General features: G+C 45.0%; 1 protein-coding gene across 3 annotated transcripts in view; it reads right to left on the bottom strand.

Moving 5' to 3' along the window:
- Positions 1 to 19,083, bottom strand: part of ZC3H13 (zinc finger CCCH-type containing 13) — an 85,681-nt gene that overhangs the window by 56,640 nt on the left and 9,958 nt on the right. For all 3 annotated transcript variants that reach the window (XM_068267749.1, XM_068267750.1, XM_068267751.1), the window contains exons 4-6: positions 18,257 to 18,368; positions 15,696 to 15,804; positions 1,489 to 1,628 (exon numbers count right to left, since the gene is read on the bottom strand). In XM_068267749.1, coding sequence (XP_068123850.1) covers positions 1,489 to 1,628; positions 15,696 to 15,804; positions 18,257 to 18,368 — 361 coding nt within the window. The remainder of the gene's footprint in view (positions 1 to 1,488; positions 1,629 to 15,695; positions 15,805 to 18,256; positions 18,369 to 19,083) is intronic.

The following is a 19,083-nucleotide window of genomic DNA, read 5'->3' as shown; positions in this document are numbered from 1 at the left end:
CTTACGCGTAAATTTACATTGAATTACGATGCGTAATTACGCTCATGCGTAATTTCGGCCCAGCACTGATCTGAGCAGCATTCACCCATGCTAAGCCTTTGCACTACCTATGAATGGCATCCCACAGCATGCCCAGCCAGCAGGAACAGTAGCACACAAACTTAAAAGAAAAAACTATTTCATAGCCATATTATAGCAATTAAATAGGTAGCCCAAAAACCCATCCAAGCATCAAAACACAATTTGGAAAACATTTAGGGCCCGTTTCCACTAGAGCGGAAACCGGGCCGAATTCAGAGTTTCCCCGCAGGCAAATCACGCGGGGAAACTCTCCCATAGGAAACTATGGCGCCGCCGGCCGAATCGCTTACCATAGCGATTTGGCAGACACGGCCCAGTTTTCGCACGGGAGGCTGCGAATCCCATAGCCGTGCATGGCACGGCTCATGGGATTCGTCAGCTTTCCCGCAGACCAGCAAGCGCCACCGCGCGTCTCGCAGCCGCGCGGTGGCGAGTGGAAACGGGCCCTTAGCAGTGCCAAATCGGCATCTGGCAAAGTAGTGGAAAGGAAAACACTGAGGTGGTGGATGAGCAGTATCTTTAGGCCTCTTATACAGTAAGACGTTGCGTTTGATGCAACGTTAAGGTTGCATAACGTGCCCCTATTGCAACGCATTTAAAGACTATAACTTTGACGTTATTAAGCTCTGCGTTTGGTGCGCCGTTTTCGTTGCAGTGATAGAACGAAAACTGCGCATGCGGGGAAAAAAAAAGAAAACATTACTGAGCATGTGCAAACAGTCTAACGCAGCTAAAAACGTGTATAATGCATAGCATGCAGCACTTTCATTTAACGTGCAGCGTTAGACACCAACGCAACGTCTGCACTGTGAACAGCCTATTGATTTTTCATTGCAAGTTATTGTGCGTTATATGTTGTTGTAACTTGCGACTAACGTCACACTGGGAAAGAGCCCTTAAAGTAATCGTGAGAGGAAATAAAGTATAAAAGATATATTTATAAACATGTTGTATAGCTCTTATGACACCTTTAGGGCCTCCCAATAATGTTCCTCTTGTAGCCTCCATACGGAACTCCAGTGGGCGCATGCACTGTGCATCCATGTAACCTCCCTGCATGTGTTTCCAACCTGCATTCGTCCTGGATGCTCTCTGCTGATCAGTGCCATGTGAACCAAAATTGTATGTATGTATACCAGGCTTAAGGATTTAACTATGTGTAAATGTATAAGCTTGTCACTCCTGGATACATGCATTATTTGTCGCGTTGGTGCATTCGCCACATTCAAATATGGAACCTTGTTAGGAATTCTGCTGCGGTGCACATGCACAAAAATTCCTGTACGGATCGGCATCGGCAGAATTCGGAACAGGGTTGAATTAATGTTGATGCCGAATGCATCAAAATTAATATTTATTTTTTTTAAATCGGCCATAAACAGATCCTTTACACCTCCTGAAAAATACCTCTTTCTTTATGACAATTTCTTCTCGTTTTTCCATGTTTTCCTGCTCCAGTTTCATTAATTCTCTCTGGATCTTTTGCCGCTTCATTTCCAAAGACAATTCATGGTCATAGTCAAAATTAACATCACCGCTCTCAGAATCTATAAAACATAGAACATACATTTGTATTTTTCACGTTATAAAAAAAATTACGGTTTACAGTCTGAAAAACTCAGCGTTGGCCAATATTGAATACCTTTTAGAAAATGTTTTCCAATAAGCTTATAATATATTATAGCGGACCTGAACTCAGAAATTCCTCTCTGCTCTAAAAGATACGCAATAGCATAATAACCTTTAAAGAAAAACATTTTTGTTACAGCTTATATAAATCCTAAAATAAATCTCCAGTGTTTCTACTTCCTGCTTTCATGAGAGCAGACAGATTAACATCCTGTGCATTCAAATGACCTTATCAGGTGACATAGAGGAAAGACCAAATTACAGTGGTGATTAGACACAGGAGCTTTGAGTCCGCCAGGAGAAAAGCGCGATATAAATGTTATTTGTCTTGTCATGAGTGGGAATTAAGGTGGCCAATCATCAGGTGACTTGGCTGCCGATCGACCATCCAATTCAATTATTCTAAATCGAATTGGTTGAAAATCGTTGCCGCCAAAAGCATGCCCGACAGAATGCAACCAATTTCGCCACAAAATTGGTTGCATAGTCAACCGTGCATGATGCAAGATGATGGGCCGAAGTTGGTTGGTAGGGTGTGCGGCGGCTGATTACAGAACAAGCGACGAAAACCCCAAGTGCTGCCCCTGTAATGTATAAATGTTGCCCAGTCCCCCTCGCATACCCCCCCCCCCCCCCGTGTGCGCGCATTTATACATTACCTGTCCTGTAGCAGCCTTCCTTGCGGTGTCCGTCCATCTCTCCTGGTTCTAACAGCCGCATACACGCTGCCGGTGTATTGCGTGTGACGTCAGACGCTATGCGCCACCAGCGTGTATGTGGCTGTTAGAATCCGGAGAGATGGATGGACACCGCGCGGAAGGCTGCTACAGGACAGGTAATGTATAAATGCAACATGGAGAGCCCATTTATACATTGTGGCCGTGGCGGGGCGGACGCGGCAGGCTCAGCTGATTCCCTGAAGATTTCATACTGAAATCGGACGGGAATCGGTCTGCAGTAAATTGGCAGCTTCGACAATGAGACAAATATCTCTAATCAGATTCAATTAAAGATAAAATTTGTCTCTTTGTCGAATCATAATCTTCAGGTGTATGGCTACCCTAATGCTGGGAATACACGGGTTGATCCGGCGCCCGATTAGCCGCTGGATTGACTCCCGCCGCGTCCCCACCAGCGCTCCTTATCAGCTGCTCGATTCCCTGCCATTGTCCACCGGCGGGGATCGAGCGGGCGGGGGGGGTCGAGCAGCGTGATCGGACCAGCTGAATATTATCAGCTGGCCGGATCAGCTGCTCGATACACGGTACAGAAACGTACCGTGTATCCCCAGCATTAGACAGGCTAAACTCTCTAAAATACATACAGGGAGCATTTCATCATGTTTTGCTTCTGTCCTGTGCAAGAGTTCAGCCCACTTTAACTAGAACACCTTTCCAAAGACAGGACTGGTTTCTTCCTAAAGTTTAGAGCACTTAGTACAGGAAATAAATAGCAGCAACTGGTTGCACGGCATCAAACTCTGAGGCAACCTGAGCACCTCATGCATATGGATTTATAGTCCTGATAAGACCAGGCGCAGCAGGAGCATTGCAGCGACTTACAATTAAGCCACCAGGCATACAGCAGAGCTCATGAATATGTTCCGAACTCTCTCCTCGCACGCTGTAATTGAAACAAAGCCCACAGGACCACCTACTGAGCAATTGAGCTTGTGGCCATCTAAATGTAAAATCTGAACCATAAGCATTCCTTGCCACTGTTTTCTAGATGCTCTAATGACGCTCCTAAATGATTAAACTATGCAGCAGATAAATGAGCCAGATTTGACTATATTTTCAAGTCTAAAATGCTCTATTTCCATACAAAATTGTTGTCAGCATGAAAACAATTAAAAAAAGGCTTGTATAAATACAAATCAGCAAGAAAGAAAGCACAATCATTTATCGAGCTCCATTTATTTCTGAAGGGAAACAGTTTCCACAGCACTCAACAGTTATTTGGCTTTCTGATAAACAGCTACATTATTTTGATTTCCTAAATCATAAGATATTCACAAGGATTCACCTTCACATAAGCAAAAATGAACACCCATAATGCACTGCTGTAAGGCCTCTTTTACACTATACGCTAAAAAAATTAGATGCATCTTAACTTTCCATAACAGTGCATTGTAAAAAAAAAAAACAAAAAAAAAAAAAACACCTCAGTTGAAATGCCATGTCCATGTTTTCCAATGGCTCAGTTCACACTATAAGCATTTCAACTGAAAGTTTTGTTTTACAATGCACTGTTATGGAAAAAGGGCATACCAATGCGTAATAACGTATACTAAAGCATACCAAGGTATTAAGTGTAAAAGGATCCTTAGACTGCGAGTGAATATGTCTATCGTTCCTTAACCACTTAATGACATGCTGACTTATACAAACATCCTGCTAGAGCCTCTTAATGGCTCCAGGACATTTTTTTATAAGTCAGACAGTGCTGCTGCCGCCGTGCGCGTGCATGCATGTCCCCGCACGTGCACGCCCCACACATGTGCATTCCCATGCACGTGAAAATAGTGGGGTGAAAAAACACCAAAGAAAAAATACACCTTTATTTCCAAATACTATATTGTCGCCATACTTTGTACTAGGGACATACTGTATATTTCTGCGTATAAGACTACTTTTAAACCCTTGAAAATCTTCTGAAAAGTTGGGGGTCGTCTTATACGCCGGGTGTCATTGATGCCGGGTGATACGCCCTATCCTGTTACCGACTCTCAGATCTCCCTGCTGAGGGAGCGCAATCTATTCTTTCATACCACTAAAGGAGAGTTGACCAATGCAACAAGTCAATTGACTATATACTGTTATATACTGGGTAACACATACAGTACCGCACCAGTATCTGTTCATACATAGCACCAGTATATTTTTATTTTAATTTGGTGTGCGTTGTAAGAGGGGTAGTCTTATACGGTGAGTTGGAAAAGTTGGGGGGGTCGTCTTATACGCCCAGTTGTCTTATACGCCGGAATATACGGTAATTAAAATCTTGTGATAACCAGAACAAACAGGCAGATAAAATGTGTGGGATTTATGTACAGTAGCAGTGTTTATATTAAAACAATAGGGGATGAAATTGGAGAAATAGTGTATTTTTTCATTTTTCCTTGTTTTTCCATTTAAAATGCAAGGAAAACAAAGTAATTACTGAAAACAAATATCAACCCCAAAAAGCCCAATTGGTGGTGAAAAAAACAAGATATAGATCATTTCATTGTGATCAGTAGTGATGAAGCTATTGGCAAATGAAAGGGATGAGCACTAAAAGGTGAAAATCGCTCTTGTCCGTTAGGGTAAAACAACGCTTTGGGGTGAAGTGGTTAAAGTGGTATTGTCATCAAATTCCATCTACAGTCTAAAACATTGAACACAGCAAATTAAAGCGGACCTGAACTCAAAACTTCCTCTCTGCTCTAAAAGATAAACAACAGCATAACCACTTTTAAAGAAAAAACATTTTTGTTACAGCCCACAGAACTGCAATAAACCTGCATTGTCTCTGCTTCCATGAAAGCAGAAAGTTGATAAAATTAGCTGAGGCTAATGAGATTCTTGTGTTGACACAACTGAGAGAACAAGTTACAATTGTGATTACTTGCAGCTGAGGGAAAATTACACAGGCTCTTCACTCTAAACACAAACAGGGTGGATTAATATATGTTTTCCTAGTGTCTCGTGCATAAGTTCAGGTCCACTTTAACAGCTGACTGGTTTTCAATGGTTAACGTGCACGGAGTAGTGCGTTTTTTTTTTTAAATGAACCTTCCCATAAGGGAGGGGTTCGCATTATGGTGTATCGCAGGAGGTGCGGGGGTCCAGTCAGGAGGGGATTACCATATTACTTACCTAGGGGGTTGCTGATCCTTTGGCTCGAACAAGAGAGGGGACAGCAAGGACATCAAGGGACCCAACAACAGACTACATGGGGCTGGAAGAAGCCCCTGGTCTGTAAAAGCCAACTTTTTCATTCTTCTCAGATTTACCTTCAGCTTTACCTCAACTGTCAATGACTGTAGCCCACTGGGAACGCAACCCAGCAAATAGGGGGATAGCAACATGCATGAGCTCATGTGTGTGTGTTAATATATGTGTGTTTGGAAAAAATAACACATTCAAGTGTGAACTAGCCCATTAACATTGGTTGTAATTCTCCTGTGCAGAAAATGCCAGGCCCTAATAATCAATTACATACAGTTTCAGGGTTTAGTTTTTGTTTAAAACTGGATGCCAAAATGTGAATATTTAGCACCACAGTATATGAAGATACTAAGTCAAATGTGTAAAAACATTTGCTAAGACCACTACAGCATAACCATAGATGCTTACAGTATCTATCCTACATTGGTACTCACTCATTTTCCCAGGTTTGTCGACTGTGGCAAAAAGAAAATCAAAAGCAGTTTGCAACTCTTACAAATACATTAAAGCATCAGGCACATCTGTATCAGAAAACACACAAATGTGGGCAGTAGAGCCAGTGCACAATGTATCAACTGCCAATGGATAGGGTGAATGAATGCATACCCTCTGTCAGGAATATATTGGGGTGCTGATAATGTTAAGGATAATAACAGAACATATTTCTGTCTTTTTTCTGTCTACTGGGTAAAACCTCAGATGTGTATTGTGCTTGGTAGTAATTGGCCACCTGGCCAGAGTAATCTGAAGGATAATGTAAGTCTGCATGTAAATGTACATTACCTCTGCCCTCATTGTCCAGCCGGGGAAACTGTGTGTACTGCTAATTAGCGGCCAATTGAGGAAGAATAGGCTGGTCGGCATGGCTTTTGAGTCTGGTGTCAGCTATTGTCCCATTATACAAGGAAAGCCTGCTAAGAGTCTTGAGGAAAGGGGGAAGCTGACACCTGAATGTTTGAAATGTATTTGACAGCCTACGGGAAATTATAGAAGGGGTGAAGTCCTTTTGATACCATTTGCTACCTGTGGAAATTGAATTATTGGTGGAGGTGCAACCTCCTTATCTTTGATCAGCTAGGAAGTACTGTCAACAATGGGGTTGTCACCTGTAACTTGGACTAGGGAAATCTTTTCATGTATGTGGGCTATTGTACATTTTTCACAGGTGGATGTTAGATCTCTGGAGATCCAATTATGACTGAGGATGTAATAAAATCTAGCTTCCCCCCGTCCACACAGGCTTACAGCCTCGAGGCGAATATTTCATTATAAAAACCAGGGGACATCTACCTCAAATCAGTTCTCTTCTGACGGTAGTGGCAGCCGGTCTCCTGGCCCAAGCTAGTGAACTCCTGGTCTAACCAGAATTGTGTCCGTCCACCAAAGTCCAAGGTTCTTCTATCTGGATTCCTGTATTTTTGGTAAGCAAATTGCTTGGTGTGTTATCTTTGTAACTTTTATCTTGTAACTATTTTTACTTTGTTTTTTGTAATCTTTTTGTATATATTAAGTTCTGCACTGTTCTATGTTTTTCTGGAATATTAAATTATTATTTAATAAGCTTGACTTCTGCTGTACTAAACTAACACTCATAGCCTAGAAGAGACTGAAGTGTAACCGTGTATAAGTTCATGCCTAGTTGTATGTTTGAGCAACACTACCGTATGAAATTATAATTGCATTGTGTGTGGGGGCGTTTGTCATACGTTGGCCTAAGCGCGCAGCTGACCCAACGTACGAACAACGCCAGTGCGAGTAGCGACATCAGAGTGGCTAACAGTATCGTTCGGAACGACTGTTAGTGGGTCTTTGCTTCACGACAGTGTAAGATTGCAACTGTGTGTGTGTGTGGGTGCGTGGCGTTCCCGAATTTGGCCTAAGCGCAAAGCTGACCCAAATCCGAAAACGCGGAGTGCGCGCTGAGGACTCGACAGCAGAGTGGAAGTGTCTAGCGAACCGCTAGTGGTGGCAGTGAGAGGTGTTCTGAGGGGTTCCAGCCTTGTTTTAGCTTGACTAAGGCTGCTTCCCCTCTCAGTCTGGTCAAACCCGCAGTCGGGAACCGTATACGCAGGCGTGCCGCGGGCCGGTTCCTGACATAATTGGTGGCAGCAGTGGGATCGTTTGGTACATTAGTACGCAGTTTAGCTCGCTATTCTGAGTACTAAAGGTTGGAAGTTTGCTAGAAGCAACTAGCCTACAGAAGTCTACTCAGTGCAGAATCTATATACGTTTTTTTTGTTCAAAGATACACACTGGGTATTTGCTTTCCCTTCCCCCCTTTTTTCTTTTTCTTTTTTGCAACACGATGGCTCAGAAAGCATCCAGCTATGCAAGGCAAAATAAAGAGATGCTACTCCACCTGTGTGAGCACAAAGGCATCGAGACGGTGAGCGGCCAGACTAAGGAGCAGTTGGTTCGTGCCCTCGAGGAGCATGATGAGGCAGAGCAAGCCCGTGCTTCAACGTCAGCGGATGCAGCTCACGACACGCCAGAGGAGGAATCGCTCCCGCCACGGAATGCAAGTGGAGACGATGTCCTGGATGATCCACCAAACAGGGAGACGCCATCTCTGGAAGCAGATCTACAGCTACTGAACTCGGCTGATCCTGAACTGCGCCTAAAGCTGATCCTACTGCACCGACAGGCAGAGGAAGGAAGAGCTGAACGGCGACACCAGCTGGAGCTGGCTAAACTTCAGCAGCAGAACCGGTCTGCTGGACACGCAGAACGCGAAGGTGAGCGAGTCCACAGAATCCCCCTGGATAAGTTCCCTGCTATGGACAAGGACTCTGACATAGACACTTTCCTACAGGGGTTTGAAAGGACTTGTCGGCAGTATGGGGTGCCCCGTGAGCAGTGGGCAAGATACCTCACACCAGGGCTGAGAGGCAAGGCCCTGGAGGCATTTGTGAGTCTCCCCCAGGAGGAAGAAACAGACTTTGAGGCAATTAAGAAAGCCATCATTGCGTGATACCACCTCACGCCAGAGGTGTATCGCAAACGTTTCAGGACAGTGCAGCGAGGTCCTAATGACAGCTACCTGGATCATGCTTGCAACCTGCGCACTGCCTTCCAGCAGTGGCTAAAAGGACTGTCAGTTAAAACCTTGGATGCCCTGCAGGAGCTGATGATAAAAGACCAGTTCCTACACACCTGTCCTGTTGAGGTCCAGCTGTTTGTGCTGGATCGAGAACCAAAGACAGTGGATGAGGCTGCGGAAATGGCCGATGCCTACACCGCCCATAGAGCACCTGAGTCCCGGAGGACTACTACGCCCAGCTGGAGAGGAGAACAGATTGCTAAACCTATATATAACATACTACTCCCTGTGCCTAACACAGAATCACAACTGAATAAAAAACCTTGAGGACATGATTGCTTCAAATGTGCTGTATTATTGACCACAATATTAAATACACACAATACAAACCACCCCCAAGAATTGCACTACCCCTTACATAAAAACCCTGGAGCATGTGATCACCTGTACTATTTCCCCATAACCCCACATGCCTCTGAGTTCACACCCTGCCGGCCGGCATAGCAAATATTGGACACAGTCCACATCCAAGAAGGGTTTCAATGACAATTTCCTTCAGCTTGCCCCCAGCCGGGCACCTGCTTTCCACAGTCTCAGATCGAACAATGACAATCCTTAAGTAGCATGCTGCGTGTTAGTAGAGGTTAGGGAGAACGGCTCACCACTTCACCAGTCGGATACAAATTCACATGCATTACAGGTTAGTCCGTAGTGACCCTCCTCAGTGCACTTGGGGGGTTCCCTTGATAACCGCTAGTCCCCTTTCACTTTATCGCCGGTGTCAGCCGGTCACACACTCACGTGTCCCATGTTTGCGGGCGTCCCCGCTTTCAACACATGACCTCCAGCATTGCTGACTTGGGTCCGCTATGCCGCACACTCCTGTCCCCGGCTCCACGCTACACGCCGGGCAGTTCCAGCGGCTCAGAAGGGACTCGTACTTCCGCGGTTGCTCACTACGGCAGCCTGGATGTTCCAATTTTAGCCAACGCGTTTCATCAAATCCTTTTGACTTTCTCAAGGCAAATACACATACGCAGTGCTCCCTCTTGTGGGCCTTTTTATAGTTGCAGGTATCTCCTTTGGAGAAAAAAATCTTCCGGCTATTTGTGCTCTTTACTGGCATCTTGTGGGCATTTATATTATGACATCCTGAGTTATTAAATAAACAACCCAAACTGGATTTGTCCACTATAACACCCTTCATAGCTTTCCTACTGCCACTTTGACACCTCAGATACCTTTCCATTTACCTGTTCTCAACCTTTTAAAACCCACCTCTTTCTGGAGCATCCTATATCTTATCAAATTACTTCAAAATACATGTAAACCTCGGTGGAGGGAGGGGACCCTACAACCCCAAAGGGGAAAGCCACCACAGCATGGCCACCCTACACACAAACATAATTTTTGAACAGGTTAGGGACCTGGATATCACGCCTAGAGAAAAACCCCCAAATTAAAGTCTACATTAATTCCTAGCGGGGCACGTGTGTTGCATTTGTATATCCACATACATTCTTTTTGCAACAACACTTTGTCAAAATCCCCCCTCCTAGGGCTAATGTTTAGCTTGTATATCCCTCTGAATCTTAAACCCCTAGGGTCACTGTCGTGGAATTCCAAGAAATGCTGTGCCACTGCACTATCAACATTTTTTCCCTTGATATTTTTGATATGCTCCCCTATGCGTGTCTCCAGGTCCCTCCCCGTTTTTCCTATGTAGATTTTATTACATGGACATATCAATTGGTAAATAACTCTAGTGGTTGCACATGAAATGTAATCTCTAATTTTATATTCAATTGTGCCTCCACTGTCATGGAAAGTGTCTCCCTCCAGTACATATCTGCAAAATCTACAGTTCTGGCACTTAAACATTCCTTTCCTTTTTCTTACAATTCTTTGTTCTCTCCGAAATTCACTTCTTGTTAACATGTCCCCCAAACTGCTGCTTCTTCTTGCCGTCACATGGGGCGTCTCTCCTACTATTTGGGCAATATCCTTATCTAAGGTGAGGATTCCCCAATTTTTTTTAAGTAAATCTACCAATTGTTCCAATTGTGTATTTAATATTGTGGTCAATAATACAGCACATTTGAAGCAATCATGTCCTCAAGGTTTTTTATTCAGATTGCTAAACCTGTTTCACCCAGCACCCAGAGGAGGCAAGCACCGCTGTCTCCTGGATTCAAGCAACCTGACACTCGGAAATGCTTTGTATGTGACAGGGTGGGTCATATCAGCACGACTTGCCCAGAGAGGAAGAGGGAGGCCCCAAAATCCAGTGAGGCCTCAAACGCCAGTGAAGTCACAACGGCTTTGTGTGCTACCAGGAATGCCACTGGCTATGCAGAGAATCTGCAGCTTGTCACGGTTGGGGGTACAGTTGCCACTGGGCTGAGAGACACTGGAGCAGAAGTGACTCTCATACATCCCCAGCTTGTGAACCCGGAGCAGTACATACCTGGGAAAATGATTGCTGTCAGAGGAATTGGGGGTGTCACCCCAGCAATACCCACCGCCTTGGTCCACCTGGATTGGGGGGCCGGCAGCGGACTGAAAGAAGTTGGGGTAACTGACAAAATCCCCACCAACGTTTTGCTGGGTACTGACCTGGGACGGTTAGTGGCCCGGTATGAGCCTGCTCCAAACCCTGTGGAGCCCGCCTCCCCAGCAGAAGTTCAGGACTCTTGCAAGGTACTGTTTGATAATGCTGTGCAAGTGGGGAGTGCTGGCGAGGCCCCAGGGGCTACGGACTGTATGCTAGGAGCCAGCCCTAGTGAGTCTCCAGTGCCTAGGCCTGGAGTGGGACATGTTGATATAAAGAATGCAGAAATTGATAATGTCATTTATGACGCCCGGACTATCGATGCGATCGATGCAGGAACTGTTGATGCTACTGGTGAAGTGCTGAGTACCACTGTGTATAATGCTGCAGATAATGTTGATGTTTTATGTGAGGGCCCAAATGACAATATACGTAGGGCTGATTATGCTGATGTCACCTGTGTTGTGCTACATAATGCTGTGTGTCATGTGGACACTCCGTCAGCTGCAGGAGTAACCAGCGGCGCTCGCTGGGCTGCAGCAGGTGGACTGTCCACTGAAGGGGCAGATGGCACCAGGCCAGATCCTCCCCCTTCAGATGGTTTCAAGACCAAAGGCGATGTGATTTACGATGTGTGTAATGTGGGCGCTCCCTCAGCTGCCGTGGTAACCCGCAGCGCTAGCGAGTCTACAGCACAGGGACTGTCCACCGAAGTGGCAAATGCTGCTGGGTCAGCCACATCTAATTCGGAACCTGGCTCTGAGGACCCAGGAGCCTCTCCGTCTGCAGCCTTCCTAGAATGTGTGACAGGCAGCACTGAGCTCTCTGGGGCTGTTCAATTTGACAGCAGCCTGGAAGAGCTCAGGGGGCTAGCCAGCAGGTCACCAGCTGGGAGGGGCGGGCTGAGAGGGTTCTGGGAAGTTATTCCCTCGGAGCTGTCCGAAGGGGAAGAGGCAGACCAGCAGATAATCGATCCCCAAAGGGACCGAGAGATAGCTCCTGCCACTATAGAGAAAGGGCGTGTAGCGACGGTTGGAACCCTCCCCCAGCTGCAGCACTGTCTCTATGGTCGCGAATTCACGGTTGTCACTGACCCTCATTCCCCTGGTTGGTTACGTCAGGTTGTCAGGGGCAATGACACATTGCAGCAACCTGACCTAGCTTTCCAGTCCTGTAGCTTGGAGCTAAGGAATTACCCCCCCAGGCCCGGCCGTCAGTGTCGGCTTTGGCAGGACGATTCGTTAGACTCATCTGCCGGCGCCATTTGGAAGAGGGGGCGTGTCAGGAATATATTGGGGTGCTGATAATGTTAAGGATAATAACAGAACATATTTCTGTCTTTTTTCTGTCTACTGGGTAAAACCTCAGATGTGTATTGTGCTTGGTAGTAATTGGCCACCTGGCCAGAGTAATCTGAAGGATAATGTAAGTCTGCATGTAAATGTACATTACCTCTGCCCTCATTGTCCAGCCGGGGAAACTGTGTGTACTGCTAATTAGCGGCCTATTGAGGAAGAATAGGCTGGTCTGCATGGCTTTTGAGTCTGGTGTCAGCTATTGTCCCATTATACAAGGAAAGCCTGCTAAGAGTCTTGAGGAAAGGGGGAAGCTGACACCTGAATGTTTGAAATGTATTTGACAGCCTACGGGAAATTATAGAAGGGGTGAAGTCCTTTTGATACCATTTGCTACCTGTGGAAATTGAATTATTGGTGGAGGTGCAACCTCCTTATCTTTGATCAGCTAGGAAGTACTGTCAACAATGGGGTTGTCACCTGTAACTTGGACTAGGGAAATCTTTTCATGTATGTGGGCTATTGTACATTTTTCACAGGTGGATGTTAGATCTCTGGAGATCCAATTATGACTGAGGATGTAATTAAATCTAGCTTCCCCTCGTCCACACAGGCTTACAGCCTCGAGGCGAATATTTCATTATAAAAACCAGGGGACATCTACCTCAAATCAGTTCTCTTCTGACGGTAGTGGCAGCCGGTCTCCTGGCCCAAGCTAGTGAACTCCTGGTCTAACCAGAATTGTGTCCGTCCACCAAAGTCCAAGGTTCTTCTATCTGGATTCCTGTATTTTTGGTAAGCAAATTGCTTGGTGTGTTATCTTTGTAACTTTTATCTTGTAACTATTTTTACTTTGTTTTTTGTAATCTTTTTGTATATATTAAGTTCTGCACTGTTCTATGTTTTTCTGGAATATTAAATTATTATTTAATAAGCTTGACTTCTGCTGTACTAAACTAACACTCATGGCCTAGAAGAGACTGAAGTGTAACCGTGTATAAGTTCATGCCTAGTTGTATGTTTGAGCAACACTACCGTATGAAATTATAATTGCATTGTGTGTGGGGGCGTTTGTCATACGTTGGCCTAAGCGCGCAGCTGACCCAACGTACGAACAACGCCAGTGCGAGTAGCGACATCAGAGTGGCTAACAGTATCGTTCGGAACGACTGTTAGTGGGTCTTTGCTTCACGACAGTGTAAGATTGCAACTGTGTGTGTGTGTGTGTGGGTGCGTGGCGTTCCCGTATTTGGCCTAAGCGCAAAGCTGACCCAAATCCGAAAACGCGGAGTGCGCGCTGAGGACTCGACAGCAGAGTGGAAGTGTCTAGCGAACCGCTAGTGGTGGCAGTGAGAGGTGTTCTGAGGGGTTCCAGCCTTGTTTTAGCTTGACTAAGGCTGCTTCCCCTCTCAGTCTGGTCAAACCCGCAGTCGGGAACCGTATACGCAGGCGTGCCGCGGGCCGGTTCCTTACACCCTCGTCCACTGCAGTTCTGATTGATAAATTGTCAGTTAGAGCCAGGGTGCAGCAATAGCTCACAGGACCCCCCCCCCCCCAAAAAGCATCAGGCTCCCCCCTTGGATGCAAACCCTGCCCAACACCAACCTGCCCTCCCCCCCAGTAACTGGTAAGAGAAGCACATAACTCCGCATTGCAGAGTAGCGCAGTGGAGCACTTACCTCTTCCAGCGCTGTGTCGAGTCTCTTCTGTTCTTCCCAGCAGCTGCACGCTCTGTGCTTCCATACCCTCTCCTGATCATGCGGCATGCATCAAGAACCAGAGCAGTGCAGCATAGAGAGCGTGGCTGTCAGGAAGATTCAGATGAGATCCAAAACAGTGCTGGAGCAGGTACATATTACTCTGCTTCACTACGCTACTCTGCAGGAAGAGGAAGGGCGGGGTTCCAGGTCCCCCCTCCCCCCTAATTACACCACTTAGTTTGAGACTGTTCAATATGTTAAAAGACAAGTGTAAGGGAGTTGGATGCTGCCATATTTATTTCCTATTAAGCAATATCAGTTGTCTGTCTATCCTGCTGAACCTTAGCCACAGACCCTGAACAAGCATATGCAGATCGGGTGTTTTTGACATTATTTGGCAGGATTCTTGCTTGCTTGTTCGAGGCTACATTCACAGTGGGACTTTGCAAAGTCTTATAACGCAGCTTACTGCACTGCAATGCTAATCCTATGGGACGATCACAGTGCAACGTTAGCGTCGCATTGTAATGTGTAACAGTTAGTGCGGCGGTCAGCTAGAGAAGATGGCACATCCCAAACGAGCCAGGCATCCAGTGGGTAAGTAATGATGCTTCGCCCATAGCACGCTTAATTAAGGACCTCCCTTATGGATAAAGACAAATCTGAAAGACAGAAGGGCTAGTGCTGTGCGTTCAGAATTGCCCTGCCTGTCTTACCAACCTAGAACATCTATTTTCTGTAGTTTAATTGCTGTGTATGCTCCTCCCGGGCCAACAAATCAGAGCTGCTAACACATCTGCCCAGTCTGAAATCCCCATAAACAGAAGGAGGGTTGTGCATGGAAATGTGCCCTTTGTTCTGCTTTAACTTTTTTTCTTAAATTGGCCTTTTATATTCTTTACAATTCATTTTACACTTTATTTTGCAGTCAGCTCCTTTCTAAATTTGCCAGGGAGTTTAAATTTCTCTTGCAAAGAAGTCATAGCAACAGAATACAGTTTCATATACAGAATACCAAAATTTCCATATTCATATGCTTTGTCCCCCTTTTTACTAATCTGGGACAAAAAAAATACTTACAGAAGACACCTATGAACTTTTATTCAGGTTATCATCTTAAAGGAAAGCATAGACTTATGAAACTACAGATATGATACTTGCAGCTTAACGGCAGACCGTGGGAGGATGGCGAGGGACTCAGGCATGCTTATGGGGCTGGAGGAAGCCCCGGTTAAGTATCAAAGTTGTAGTTTAATCTGTCTCTTGTACACTTTAACTCACTATAATGGCCTGTATATGGCCTAAAGGCCTGAATAATCACAACAGAACTTATTACATGTGTGCTACAATCTTTGCAATGGCCAGAGAGGACTGTTTATTTCTCAACAATGTGATTTCATTTTCAAGCACTGAGAACACTGAAAATGTAACATCAACTGGTCCACAAAATGCCATCTCTCCTCTCACCCTCTCTTGTAGTTTCCCATTCACCAGTCTCTTCATCACTATCTGGAGTCCTCTCTTTAGTAATTTTGATATCTTCTTTTTCCCTGTGCCTTGCCCTGGAAGACTCTTTCTGTTGGAAAGAAACACGATTGCCACATTACACCTTCCAAGCAGCAAAACAATCTAACATTGTCAACACTGCTATACATACTATAGAAATATTCAAATGCGAAAGGTCTGATGTGTCACATAGCGGTGTATGTCCTCTTAACACAGAAATAAATCAATCCCAAGTTTAACAGGAAATAATGTTTTGTTGTTTTTCTTTGGGGTTTGCATTATTTATTTCATTATTTTATTATTTCTTAAAGGGTATTTGAAAGGGAACCTAAACCAGCGCCCCTGCTGTCGTCCTGTGGTCCACTGCGCCAGCGTAGCCCTGGCTGCACGCATCCTCACATGCGTTCACATCAAAGAGAGCATCCTGCCCAGGTGAAGTAAGAGAAAACCTTGTACTGCGCAGGACTTTTTCGCCGACGTCAAAACGTATGAAGATACAAAACTAAGTGGCGGGGGGTAGAAAGGGGGGGGGGGGGGGTTGTAATGGAGGATCGTTGAGGACCGGCACAGGACGTCTGCAGGGGGCTGGTGGAAGCCCCAGGTAAGTGAAACATTATTTTGTGTTTTGTATTCAGTGTTTGTGATTTAAAATTATTTTTTGCAGCTTCCTGTATGTGGGTGACAGGCGAGTGGTTAGGGAGGGATGCCTGCACAGGGCGGTCCTGCTAGCGACATAATCTACGATTACGTCCAACCGAAGCCTCCCACCTGAATGCTGCCTAATTTATGCAATTCCTGCTAGATTTGGTAGGGCAGGCAAAGGGTGTATAGCTGTGCAGCTAATTGGCTAACAGGCGCCTGCTGACCAGATAAAGGTAGGAAATTGCTAGAGATGAGAGTGAGCAATTGTGTGTGTTGATACCAAAAACCATGGAGGTTTCAATGAAAAACTACATCTTTTGCTTATGAATTCTTTGTGATATGTGTGACTAGGGGTCAGGCTTGGTGTGGCTAGAGGTGTGTTTTAAAGTGTCCCTCTTTCTTTACTCACAAGGTTGGGAGGTATGCATTGTGGGACCCCTCATATGCTCACTCCAATCTAAATAATCACAAATACCTTCTGTTTTAAGAAGGACAACTTCTCTTTTGCATAGGCCAAGGAATTGAGGTGAAATCTCCAACAGGGACAGAGACAGCAAATCAAACATTATGGCCTCTATTCATAAAGCATTCCCGCATGCGGTAATGCTCAAAACAGCTGACTTTAACAACCATTTAACAAAGTGTCAATTCATAAAAGCTGTTTCTGCATGAAAAGCTACAATTCGAGCAGTGCGGGAAATTACCGCCTTATGCAGTGATTATCTCAACACATGTCACTACATGTCAATTCATAAAGATTAGAGCAGGCGGAATTGGGACGGAGAATACCGGCTGTTTAGAAAAGGAGATAAGTATGCAGATAACAGCTAAGCTAATGGAGACAGACCTCCCAGGCAGCAGCAGTGAGTGCAGAACAAAAAAGGCATCCAGGAATACCCAGGCTGTGTTTTTTAACCTCTTGGGTACCTGTTTTCAGATAAATTGTACATCAGAAAGCCTGCATGTGTAACATTTTTTGAAGTTCTTCTAAGCTGCGGCAATTAAATAGATTGTTTAGAAAGACTATTAGACAGATTCAGAGAAGATTCAGGGCAAGGAGAGGCAGTTTAAAAAAAAAAAATGCACATCTAAAGGGAAGTTGGGGCTGCCTCCTTGAGGCCAGAAACCCACTGGGAGCGCTTTGTAAGCGTGAGTGATTTGAAAAAGCTCTTGGTAATGCAATGCTATGGGGGATTTTTATAAAATCACATCACTCAAGTGAGATCACACCCATAGCATTACATTAGCTACAGCTTTTCAAATCCCAAAGTGCTCAGAAAAGCTCTCCTAGTGGGTTTCTAGCCTTATAGTAACTGTCTCTGAATGTATCAACTCAGCCAGCACCGCAAGTTTATTGCGGGAATTCCCCGACTTTTTATCTCAAGTGTAAACATTTTTATGAATTAGCACACAAAAGTCTAAGGGCCCGTTTCCACTAGTGCGGCGTGCGTCTCGCAGACGCACACCGCACTGAGCCGGTGGGCGGGATCGCAGGCGAATCCCATGAGCCGTGCCATGCACAGCTATGGGATTCGCAGCCTCCGTGGTGAAATCTGCGGGGGGTTCCGGGCGAATCGCTCCCGCAAGCGATTCCGCCGCGGCGCCGTCATCCCCTATGGCAGAGTTTCCCCGTGCGAATGATGTGCGGGGAAACTCTGCCGAATCGCCGGCGAAACCGCCCTAGTGGAAACGGGCCCTAAAACACCGATGCGGTATTTTCCCTCCAAGATTTTTTTTACTGCAAAAATTTTGTGAATAGAGCCCTATGCAAGGAATTATCTCTACACCATCCAAAACTAAACAGAAAACATAATTACCACCACAGTTCATACTCAAGGTGGAAGTGTAATTTATTGTGACAGAAGGCAACTACAGTATACCCGTGAGGGAGAGGTTGGTTCTTCAGCAGGACGTTTTTGTGGCTCAGCCTCAACTTCCTGGCGCTTGTTTTTCATTCGCTCCCGTAAATCTCCAGTGGGTCTGTCTGGTGACCTGTGAACAGAGAAGAATAAATGCTAAAATACATTTTTAAGTAACAAATCTAGATCTCACAAAAAGACACCTGTAACACTGCATCATATACACATACCGTAAGCAGTATATGGGTTAAACTGCAGGTCCCTGAGGGGCCAAGATGAGGAATGAACCCTAATTTACTGGTATATGAAAATATGTTGAGAGCTCCTGCATCTTAACCTATTTTAGTTCCTGGACGTAGAAACTACGTCCAGGAACCATGCGTGCTCCCGGCCTTCGTTAGCCAGGCAATCAGTGAATCGGGCTATGGTGCCCGATCACTGATTCCTCTCCCCCGCTGAAAAACGACAGCTTCTCTCGGAAGCTTAGCTTTTTCTGGCTGTTGCCTCCCCCATGCGTCTCTCTAAGCGTATGTTACACTTAGAGTGACGTCATGTAAACAAACTCATGGCCGCCATCTTGTGGCCAAAAAGTAAAAAAATAAAACTCAAGACACATTTACTTTATAAAACTATTGTTTACATCCCACCCTCTCAAAAATACCCAAATAAAATGTTTAATATAAAAAATAAAAAAAAAATACATTACAATAAAAAAAAAAACATGTAAATATTTACCTAAGGGTCTAAACTTTTTAAATATCAATGTAAAGATGAAATATTTCTATAATTTTTTTTAATTTTAAACTTGTAAATAGTGATAGATGCAAAACGGAAAAAAATGCACCTTT

The sequence above is a fragment of the Hyperolius riggenbachi genome, chromosome 2, assembly GCF_040937935.1.
Source record: "Hyperolius riggenbachi isolate aHypRig1 chromosome 2, aHypRig1.pri, whole genome shotgun sequence".
In the NCBI taxonomy this organism is placed as follows: Eukaryota; Metazoa; Chordata; class Amphibia; order Anura; family Hyperoliidae; genus Hyperolius; species Hyperolius riggenbachi.
The sequence above is the reverse complement of the archived record's forward strand: the minus strand, read 5'-3'. Positions and strand labels throughout refer to the sequence as shown.